Source organism: Telopea speciosissima, chromosome 6 (genome assembly GCF_018873765.1).
Source record: "Telopea speciosissima isolate NSW1024214 ecotype Mountain lineage chromosome 6, Tspe_v1, whole genome shotgun sequence".
Taxonomy (NCBI): Eukaryota; Viridiplantae; Streptophyta; class Magnoliopsida; order Proteales; family Proteaceae; genus Telopea; species Telopea speciosissima.
This window is the reverse complement of record NC_057921.1, coordinates 41137945-41149956: the sequence shown is the minus strand read 5'-3', so window position 1 is coordinate 41149956 and position 12012 is coordinate 41137945. Positions and strand designations below refer to the sequence as shown.

At 37.0% G+C, this 12012-nt stretch overlaps 1 protein-coding gene across 1 annotated transcript; it reads right to left on the bottom strand.

Annotated features, from left to right (window-relative positions):
* Nucleotides 1-1677: 1677 nt before the first annotated feature.
* LOC122665749 lies at nucleotides 1678-2895 on the bottom strand. Its single transcript, XM_043861891.1, has 2 exons — nucleotides 2841-2895; nucleotides 1678-2195 (listed from the first exon to the last, which is right to left on the bottom strand). Exons 1-2 carry the CDS (start codon nucleotides 2893-2895, stop codon nucleotides 1678-1680), a joined length of 573 nt encoding a protein of 190 aa, XP_043717826.1.
* Between the last annotated feature and the right edge of the window lie 9117 nt (nucleotides 2896-12012).

Genomic DNA, 12012 nt, shown 5'->3' with positions numbered 1-12012 from the left:
GCAAGGAGGAGAAGAAGGAGGAGAAGAAGGAGAAGAAGGTGGGATCGGCTGCTTGAGCTTGGATCTACAAGGAGGACCTCTTGTGTACCTCAAATCAGGTAGGCCAAGAATACTCTTGCCTCTCTCCCTTCTCTTTTCTCTTTTCTTTTGAGCTTGGAAGGCCCTCCATGTCCTTCTTTTTGAGCTTAGATGGCTCACCTAATTTCAGTCTTGAGTTTGGGTTTCCTCTTGGAACCAAATGGTTTATCCTAAGCTATGTTTTTGGGACTCCATTAATGTATTACAATCCTATAAAGACCTCTATTTGACCTCTTGCTGAATCTATTTGATTCTAAAGCTTCAACCACCAAAGGAAACCCCAAATCTGGATTTTTGAGCTTTTGATCCTTTAAACCCCCTTAAATCTTTGGACGTTGGGTGTTTTTAAGACCCAAATAGACTCCAAGACACCCCCTTCCTAGTCCCTTGAGGCTTAGAGAACCAAATGGGACAACCCTGGGCTTTTAAAGACCTTGAAATCACACCTAGGTTGCATCGGAGGCAGAGTCTGCGTGAGTCCGATGTTGCCTCCGATGTGTCCTGAGCCTGCAGGGAAGGTCGGAGGCAAGACTGCGTGAGTCCGATGTTGCCTCTGATGTGGCCTGAGCCTGTAGGGAAGGTCGTTTCCTAACCAAATCGCAAGGGCAATGTGGATGGGAAGCACTTTATGTGACTGCCAATATTTTTGTTCTTTTTTCTGCCATAATCAATTAAAAAATATTTTAATATTTATATGTATTGTCATATAATATTTATAAACTTGAATTACTGAAAGAAAAAGATTATTACTTTGAATTCAGTCCACACATGTTGTGGTGCATCGAACCTCAACTCCATTGCATTCCAGTCCATCCCACTATTTTTTTGTAAGTCACACAAAGATTTCACCCTTGCTTTCCAAACTCTGTAGTGATTCCGAGTTTGCTCCCAGTCATATATCATTTGATGCTTCTCTTTTATGGCATTTGATATGTCCTGCCACTGTTCCGTCCTCAATCCATTGTCTCCAGACTTTCCACTTTTATATTGTTCTATGAGGCGTTCAAGCATGAAATAGGAGACTTCACTGAGCCATGTTGCAATATCACGTTACTTCTTGGAACCATCCTCTATAGCCATTAAATCAATCCTTGACTGATGAAAAAAAACTAAACTACATATAAGAAACTACTGAAGAGTGTAAATTAACACTGCATACAAGTGTAACATACCATATTGACATAAAAAAATAATGATAATCACAATAACCAAACTCAACTTGTTCAAACTAGTTTAAAGTAAACTACGCATAAGCATATTACAAACACAAAAGAAAATCCTACTTCAAAACGTATTGTTTCCAAAAAGATTGAGATAACTCAATCTTCATCATCCACATCATACAAAATGTCCATATTCAAACTTGTTCAAAGTAGATTACGCAAAAACATATTACAAACATAACTGAGAAATTGCTCAAACTTGTTCAAAGTTGTTCCAAGTAAACATATTCCAACATTTTATTTCCAAAGAAATTGAGATAACTCAATCTGAATCATTCACATCATCAAAATCATTGAGATCATCAGACTCATCATCATCATCATCATCAACATTGCCTGCCATCCAACTGCCCCACATGTTGTCAGTTATGCCTTCTCAGAATTGATCCCAGTCAACATTACCAACACCTCCAACATCATTGTCATCATCTTCATATTCCACATCTGTTTCTACTGCTGCGGATGCACTTTTAGAAGTTGATTCTTCTTCTTCCTCAGCTTCGAAAAATGCTTCCTCTTCCTCAACAGTATTTTGAGTCAGAATATGATTGTGAAGAAGAACACAAGCATTCACAATCTTGACTTGCGTCTTAAAGGGATATTCTGGCTGATTATTCAGTATCTTGAATCTTCTCTTCAAGAGCGAGAACGTACGTTCAATGCAATTACGCAACGAGGAATGTCGCAAAATAAACAACTCCTTATCAGCTGATGACAAATTAGAGTTTCGCCATTCTTTCAAATGATATCGAACATTACGGAATGGTCTTAAGAACCCATTCTGATTGGCAAACCCAGCATCAACAAGATAGAATTTGCCTTCAGGTACCACTAACATTCCTTCTCCTACCCTGTGTATGGCATTATCTAGTATTCGAGAATCTGATGCCGATCCTGCCCAGCCAGCAAGTATATATGTAAACCTCATGTCAAAATCGCATGCAGCTAGGATGTTTTAGGATATACATCCCTTCTTATCACGAAATGTACGATGCTGATCAATCGAAACCCACGCTGGGATATGTGAACCATCTATGGCTCTAACGTAGTCCTTGAAGTATGGGTAGAATCTTCTATGGTTATTTGTGATTCGTTCATGCGTTGTTGTACTTGGAGGCTTGAGCAGTCATGGGTACAATTTCATTATTGCATCCAATACCTTGTTAAAGTATCGACTTATAGTCTCCCCAGAATGGCCAAACATATGTGAAACTACTCGATTCTTAGCATTGTGGCCAACTGTGTGTAAAAATATCACCAGTTGTTCCTCCACTTGCACCAATTTGTTGTCATACAGAAGGCCCCTTTCTCGCATCAAGTGACATAAGCTATAAAATGCCCTCTTGCTCAATCTTATCATGCTTCGACATGTCTTCTTGGTACCACCAATAATTAGTTGTGTCTCAATAATGCCACGGAGTCTCTGAGCACGGTAAGGCTCTTTATCGAGGAATAGTTTTGAATACTACTCCACTGCTATTACAATAGCAGTAGCCGCTAAGATGATTACTGTTTGGATGATTTTCTTGTCAACCTCACCATCATCATCACTCTCTATTTCCATGTCATCATTGGTTTCTCGATCATTATCCATTTATACGCTAAGATGATTACTGTCTTTCTCCTTTCTCCTAAAATTTTGAACTATTCTTGAATTACAACAAAAAAAAAAAATGTTAATAAAAAGCAGTTTGCAGGGAGGAGAGCAACATGCAAGATCCTTGCCATCAAAGAAATTATTCAACAATTTAACAGTTGGACTTCATAGAATGGGATATAACAGAATAGGATACAAGTACACAATTTATCTAATACATTAATTACAACAGCTCAAAGCTATTCCATTCAGATGAAAATTACCCATTAAACATTAATTCATCATTTGCCCAAGTCATGTAATCAAAGTAAACACTGAAATAAATCATGGTACTACGGGAACACTGAAATAAATCATGTTCAATAAAGCAGGGCTGGTCATATATGAATGCCATCTAAGTATTTTCGTTTCAATCAGTTCAACACTTCAATCCTATGGCCTATTTTAGTGGAATTCTTCATAGTTTCAAGTCATCTAAAATTTTAACAAATAAAGAAGAGAGGAAAAGATACAAAAAAGAAAGACCACTAGCTGAAGAGGTTCAGTCCTAGCATTGTGTACAACACAAATTGTATGTGCCCATAGGATTGTGTACAACATTCAAAAATACATGCGTAGGAACATCAAACACCAAAAATAAAGTAAGTGGTATTAGAGCTGATGGTTGTTTGTTAAACAAGATTACCTAAACCCAACTAGCCTCTTAAGTTTCATGTTCATAACTTCCATCACAAATACTAAAAAGTAATCAAGTAGTGGATAGCTGTAGATAATCCTCAAGAGATGGAGAATGAAAGGGAGATGATACTACTGATGTTGGAAAGAGATAGTATAGATATTCATATTCTGGATCCATCTATTAATGTTGGTCATGATAACAAATAGATTAGGAGATACATGGTTAAAAACAAAGGAGTTGCGAGCAGCCCAAATAAAGTAAAAAGTAATAGATACTACTAAAATCATAAACCTTTTATCCTGTTAGCTAATAGAATAGTGTTTGAGAAAAGAAAGAAAAAAAAAATCCATAAATTGTTGTAGCTTGGAGTTACTCAGTCTGCAGCACCAGAACTTGCACGCCCAAATTTTTTTTTTTTTTTTTTTTTTTTTTTTTTTGAAAAAAAGCTTAAGAAAAAATAGATGTTAGACATTTTCATCCATATAAATCGAGATAACTTACCTTACCATTTACCCCCAATAACAAATACTTTGCAGATGAATAAACGAAATTTTGGATGAATATTAATTCCTAAATAAATCTCTGATTTTTTCTTCTCTTAGCTTGGCCGGCCTTTCGGTAAATTTCAGGCCAAAATCCTTGAAAGCGTGAGGAATCAGAAAACGTTGTAAAGTGTAACTGCGCTCTCACAGAATCTGTAGAAGAATAGAGTTTGTGGTCACCAAGAATTTATTTATGGGTGGTGGTTCTACAGGTGCCCTACACAATATCACCTAACAGTTGTGTGTTAGACTAGAGCCTCACATGCCAGTTAAGTGATCATGCTCATCCCTAACTTCGGCAATTGTTGTTCATGATATAGAAAGAACAAGGAAAAAAATAAAAAAGAGACACCATTAATTTCTAATCTAATACAATAACTTAGGATGAAGTTCTGAGAACAGCAACATGGAAACAGAGAAGCAAAAAAAAAAAAAAAAAAAAGGAAATAGAAAAGAGAAGAATGAAGAGCCAGAGAGAGACACCAACGTGCATACTTGTGACCTGATCGACAAAGCCCTAAACCCACAAATCTCTACTCCAAAAAAAACCTGCAATCCAAAAATTGAAAACCTAAAAACCCAAAACCCTAAATAGTAGGGAGAGGGAGAGAGACCAGATAACATGAGAGATGGAGGGACAGAGAAGAAGCCATACCTTGTTCAATGATTTGCAGGTTTCCAAGGAGCGACAAAGGCTGAAGGATCGAGTGTTTTTCCCAGAAATCTCTTCTCACGATTTCGAATTAGGGCAGTCCTGAAATCTTGAAGAAAACCCTACCATCTTAATGTAGAGAGAGGGAGAGAGATCAGATAGAGAAACAGAGAAGACGCAAGCACCTCCTTCCCGATTTGCAGGTCTTCTTCGTCGTCGAGTGTTCTCCGCGTTTTTGGAAAATGACTCGAGTGTTCTTGCATTTTTTGAATTAGGGAAACCCATATGGCTGTTCAAAGTTCGACCACACTACTTATATTTAAGCTTTGAATCATCATCCATATCTGAGTTTACCTATAGAGGTGAACTCAGATATGGATTTTGTTTAGTTATAAAATCAAAATTATGTAATTCTGGTAATCCAATAAAATTAGGCAACCAAATAGTTTAATTTTTTTAGAATTGCGATCCAATAGAATAGCGTTCTGTTGATTTACGTAGCCAAACTTAACCTTAACTACCAGGTACGGTCTTCTTCACCACCGCCTTCAGGTCGACCAAGGTAGTCGATCGCAGATCGAGACGCCCAATAAATGTAAACTGATATTTTTGTATTTGTGCTTCGTAGACCTATTGAGGAATCACCACCCGAGTCCCTGAACGATCATGGATTGGAGCAGGAAGCCGATCAAGATTTGGGAGAACCCCATCACCTACCGTAGAAGCAAAGGAACGTGAACCTCCTATAGGAATCTTCTGCCTAACCAGAACCTTAGAAGACATCCCTCCATCCTCAGCCACCATTGTCACTCCAGGCTTGGCCATAGCACCCGACAAAACCACACCAAAACGTGGTTCAAGAATTAAATCATCCCTCTCAGAACCATGACTTGAAGAATCCTTCAATCCGACACCAAGAATCCCATCAACTTCTTGACGCTTAAGCGCTGCATCTTGACGTTCAACATCAACACCAAGAACCCCATCACCATCTTTACGAACTTTCACACCAGATGAGAGCACTGGAAAACCAAGGAATCTCCCCAGATCCACTGGAGAAGAAAACCCCTACCGTGCCGCAAATATTAATCTTCCACCATCAGGATCTTGGCCATCCCCAAGCGCTGCATGAAAAGAAGCCCTATCCAGCAAAACCTAGCACCCCTCTCCAACGAGTCCTCCCCAAGACTCTTTACAGGAAAATTCTCATTGGAACAATTTCAACTTAAAATGAGTAGATGAAGTAGTAATTTTAACTTAAAATGAATGATGAAGTAGTTAAAATTATAAAAGATAGACGTCATTTTTTATTTTATATTCATCTCTATTTGATGGTATTTTGGTATTTTTACTAAAACTTTGAATTAGAGTTTGAGCAATTTTCCTTGTTTATTTTGGACGAAAATTTATCCATTGAAATGTATGTGGGGTCCTCTATCACATGAACTAACCCATGTACTATTAAATAACAAATAGTGAAGCATTATAATTCACTAGTCATAGTGACGCCTAAAAGGATCCATCTGGTTATTATGACTCTCTTACTTCTATATCTGTTTGGGCTGCTGTGCCATTATTACAACAATACTTTGTGTGGGTGTATATGGATTATAGATATACAATTGATGCAGGGAAGAGGCACAGATCCAAGGAATCTAGCAAGGAGTTGCAGGGAACACTGCAGATAGGGCTTTCAACACAAAAGACATGAACAAACTCTTTAGCAGTTGCTCGATCACTGGTTTGATGATAATGACTATACAGCCTGGATATGATCCGTCGATTCACGTTTTTGGAGGTTTCTCATATTTTAGTCTATATTTTAAAGTTATGCGTAGTACGACGATGTTTGTTGCTACAGTATTAACTCACTTTGCGATCTTCATCCAGTACACGGGTCATGTATGGATAGATGATTTCTCTCTTTCTTAAAGCATATTTTCTACTTCAATCAGAAAACAAAAAGATAAAATTTCCTCTACCTATAGAGGACGGTTCACCCACCATCCTAGGGTTTCTCTTTTAGAGTTTTTGTGTGTTCCAAAATACCCTCCTAATACCTATTCCCATCCTCTTTTGCCCCTCGATGAATGGAATCGATCCCATGCATTGTGGGTGGAGGGAACTTGATCCCAAACAAAAAATAAATTGGACAGCGTTTCAACAACGGGAACTTTCGGATAAATCATTTGATGAAGACTCTTTTATATCCGAGTTCAGATCTCCCATCCACATGGGGACAGGTAGGGACAGATCTGAACCCTCTATGGGGGTGTGGGACCCGCCTCTAGGGTGTGGGATCCACGCCTCATGGAGAGGTCAGATCTGTCCCCATCTGTCCCATGTGGTAGTTGATCCGGATTCCTTCTATCCCCACCCCCAAAAAAACAAATCACAATAGAAATGATTAATGTAATCTCATCTGATTTTTGTTTGGTAGAATCTAATCTCAACTAATGAAGTGATGTAATTTAACATTATTAATCTAATTAATACTAAAATCAAATCTATATGGGATATTAATTATGCTTGATGTAACACCCAATCAACTTAAGCTCTTCAAACACGTGTGTTTTGAAAACTACACATGTTACACGTTCTTATCAGTAAAGCTTTGTTTATAAAAAATAAAAAGTGAAAAAAAAAAACGCATATTTTATTGTGTTTTATTTCAATTTAATGCTGGATATGCTATTCAAGTAGAACCCGAATGACAGAAACTAGGGTTTTGGACTTAATCTATTAGTGAACCAAAAGCAATAATAGAAACTTGATGCAAAACTCCATATAAAAATAACAGATATTCAAGATAAAATAAAGAATCTAATTGAGCACATAAAATTCAACCAAACATTATTTTAGCAACTAATCAGGAAAAAATAAAAAGGATAAGGTCTTCCTCTACCCATAGAGCATGGTTCACCCACCATCCTAGGGTTTACAAATCCCAGTCTTCTAGGGTTTTAGTATGTTCCAAAATATCCTCCCAATACCCATTCTCGCCCTCTCCTGCTCCTCGGTGAATGGGATCCCATTCCCATTCACCGTGTGTGGAGGGAAAACTTCAGTCCTAAATAAAAAAAAAAGACCGAATTTTCCTCCACCCACGGTGAATGGGATCCCATTCACCGAGAGGCGTGAGAGGACGGGAATGAATATCGAGAAGGTATTTTGGAATATACAAAAACCCTAGGTGAGGTTTGTGAACCCTAGAATGGTGGGTGAACCGTTCTCTATGAGTGGAGGAATACTTTGTCCACCAATAATATCATACTCATCTTTGTGACATGGCAATAGTCATATGGCTGCCAATGATAGAGGAGTATATTTGCGTTGCTGGAATATAATGCACGTCTCTTCTATCTTCCCAACTCCCTCCTTCCCTTCCCCTCCACCCCCAAAACCCCCCAAAAAAAAAGAAAAAAGAAAAAAAAGCAAAACAAATAATGTATGTACGTTGTGTCAAGATTAAGGTTCTAACCAATGATCTTAGGTCATCAACTCAGCTGATCCGTTCACAATTAGTTTAAAACCAAGACTAGATGTCTAGATGCTTGATAAGATGAACCTAGGTGAGATTCATAGATTTAGTGCATGGTATCGGTCACGACCGGACAGTATCGAGTCGAATCACCTATAAATTCAAAAAACATCACTTTTTTGCTTAGTATCAATGATGCATATCTTCTACCCAATTCAAAAAAAAAAAAAATGATACATATCGGTATCGATCATGATCAATACTGATATGATCGATCTGATGTCGATACCTCAAACCCTGATGAGACATGAAGGAATCTTCTGAGGGAGGTAAAAACTAAAAATAGAGGTAACTGAATATTAAGGGTGCCTATTTATAACCAAAATTGAAAATTGAAGCTAGCCATTTAAATCTGAATTGATCCAAACAAAAAAATTGGTTCAGTTTTGATTTTCAAAAAGGAAAATTCAATTCAATTCGATTCAATTTTAAAGTTAAAATAGACAGTTTGAACCGAAAAAGAAATAAAAATGAATTTGAACTGATCGAACCTGAATTGAAAAACTGTATAAGAACCGAATGGTTGTACCAAAATTTCAATACTGTGCAAGAACCAAATGAGAATTGAACCGAATCGAATCATTCGATTTCAGTTTATACATATTGTATCTGAACCCGAACCAAAATTAAATAAAAAATCCAAAACCAAACCGATTGACACCATTAAAAATAGACTTAATCGGTGGAAATGGTGCTTGATAAGTCACCATATATCAATCACTTTTTATCACTACTATATAGGTTTTATTATTTATGTGGTAGGCTTAATAAAACATCTATCACAATCAAACCAAGAGTCCATCTTTGTATTCCTTCCTGCTTTTACTTGGACCATCACCCACTATCTTTTAGTCCCACTCAACTCAACTCAACTTGATACACAAAATCCAATAGGCTTCAAATCTAACATAAGATCAAACGTTCTCTTCCTTTTTTTGTCTTTCTTTCCTTTTTGCAAATGGTGGGCATGCCTACAGGTGGGTGTCACAGAATTGATTGTTTTTTTTTATTGATCATCACTTTTACATTCTCGAACCTTCCTCACTCTTCTGAAAGGCTACAAGTTTTGATTAGCTTTCATGGGTTGTGCTGTAGACCTCCACAACCGTCTGATCTGAATCCAATGGTGATAAGGGATCTGCAACTTCAAACATTTTTTCAGACCCTAAAAGTGTTTCAGCCTTTCTTGCTTTCAACACTAGCAATTATCAAATCCTAGTTGTTTGGCCACTGTAACATCACCGGCCAATTGATCCTTGTTTGGCCACTGTAACATCACCGACCAATTGATCCTTGTTGGTCCCTTCACTCTCTCACACAAAAACACAAACACATGCAATACATACCCATGTGAGAGGAAAGCAGAGTACTTTGGTTGGTTCATGCAGTTCTTCTCCCTAAGTGTCATTCTAGAGAATGAAGAACCAATGGTTTGGTACTTTCTAGGTCATAATAAAGTATTTGACTTAAGTCAAAATTTAAATGATCGAACACTTGAGTGGGAATACACGGAAACTGAAGCAGAGAAAACAGAGAGAATTGGCCGGCCGAGAAGCACAGTAACTGACCGCTGGGTGGGTGGGTGCGTGCTTAGACTACTTGTTCTGATTGCGTAATCTCTGGCGTCACCACCACATAAAATGGCTTTTCAGAGTTTCACGTTCTTGGTGGGTTCTCTTTTTTTTTGGTTGCTTGTTTTGGAACTGATCCAGCAGCTTTTGTTTCCATTATTTCAGTTCATCTCCCTTTCTCCCTACCTTGGATTGTTCATAACTTTTCCCCCTCTATCATCAAAGCAAATGCTACTAAATAATAAGATGTAACCAATGATTAATGTCCTCTCTTCTCTTGGTTGGTTACATGCAAAACCTACCACTTTGTCATCATAAAGAAATAACACATCTATAGGTGTTTCTAGGACTTGATATATTCTTTTGATTGCTCTTTATTTTATTTTTAAACGTTTTTTAATAATAAAAACGGATTTTCAAAATTATTTGAAAGTAATTTTTTATAATTGTTATTATTAAAAATTATCATTCTCTTATAAAAAATTTAAGTACAAATGTGAAATGATAAGACTTCTCATTAAAAAATAATGTGCTAAGTAAAATTACAAATTATTTGACACCTTAAGTAGTGTCAATTAGAAAATCTCTAAGATAAGAATCACAATATCCCTAATAGTAGGAATTCTTTCTTTACTTTAGTCAGATAAATCGTTTGGTGAAGACTCTCTTCTATTCTTTCCCCACCCAACCCCCCCCCCCTCCTCCCTCTTCCCCCCAAAAAAATCACAATATAAGTGATTAATCTAATCTCATTTGATTTTTTTTTATAGAATCTAATCTCAATTGATGAAGTGATGTAACTTATCATTATTGATCTAATTAAGCTAATAAAATAAAATCTATATGGAATATTATGCTTAATGCAAAACACAATCAATTTAAGCCCTTCAAACGCTTGTGTTTTGAAAACTATACATATTACACATTCTTATCAGTAAAATTTTGCTTACCAAAAAAAAAAAAGTATGCTATAATGTGTTTTATTCAATTTAATGCTGATCTGTGCTATTCAAATAAAGCCCGAATGACATAAGCTAAGATTTTGGACTTAATCTATTAATGAACCAAATGCAATAGCAACTAGAGGCAATACTCCATATAAAAATAAAAGATATTTAAGATAAAATAAAGAATCTGAACACTTAAAATTCAATCAAACATTATTTTAGTAATTGATCTAAAATTTCTGACCGTAATATGATATTAGAATCATATCTACGAGCATGTGATGAGGTACACTGAGCTCCTGAAACAAGTCAATTTTGAAGACTCTAAGATGTGATTTTCCAACCTTTGATGCTGATGCCATCAGAGAAGGGTTAGTCATGTAGGCCCAAGTCTGGTAATTTATCTCAGAACGGGTATCAGTAACATGAAAAATCGATACGATATCGATACGGTATCGGCCTGGATTGGCTGTATAGGACAAAATTACCCCTTAAATTCCTTAAAAAATAAGTTTTCTGACCATTTTACCCCTTGTCCATACCGTGCTACTGATATGATATTAGCATGGTATCAGTATCGGTGACTAGCAAACCGATACGTATCATTCGATACGATACCGATACTTAGAACCATGACCGAAATAACTTGACTGGGGAGTTCTAATTATTGGTTGGAGACTTGGAGCAGGCTATCCCACTCTGACAGCAACCCAAGGTTAGCCATGCTTTTATGTGAGTATGTCCCTCTCAAGTGTCTGTCTCCACCTTCTTATTGTTATCCATAGTTTCATATTCCATGAAATTGACTATATGATATTATTAATATTTCATACATTCTGTCTATATGATGTAGAATTTTGTTTCTGTTTTTTGCTTTACTTGTGGACATCCCAACAATTTCCCCATCAATCCTTGATCAAACGAGAATTTCTGTTCATCGACTTTGATACCACTTATATGAGACTTAGATAGTAGGGGTGAAACAAGGCCGAGTTAAGTCGGGTTTTTTAAAACCCTAGCCCAACCCTGCAGGGCTCAGTCCAGCCCAGATTGACCCTGATAGGGCCGGGCTGGACCGGGTTAGTCCTGATTGACCCTGATTTTTGCCATTTATATCATCCTATGCATTAAAAAAAATGAGACACATGTAATTGGTATTGGTTTTCTTTGGGCTAAAAAACT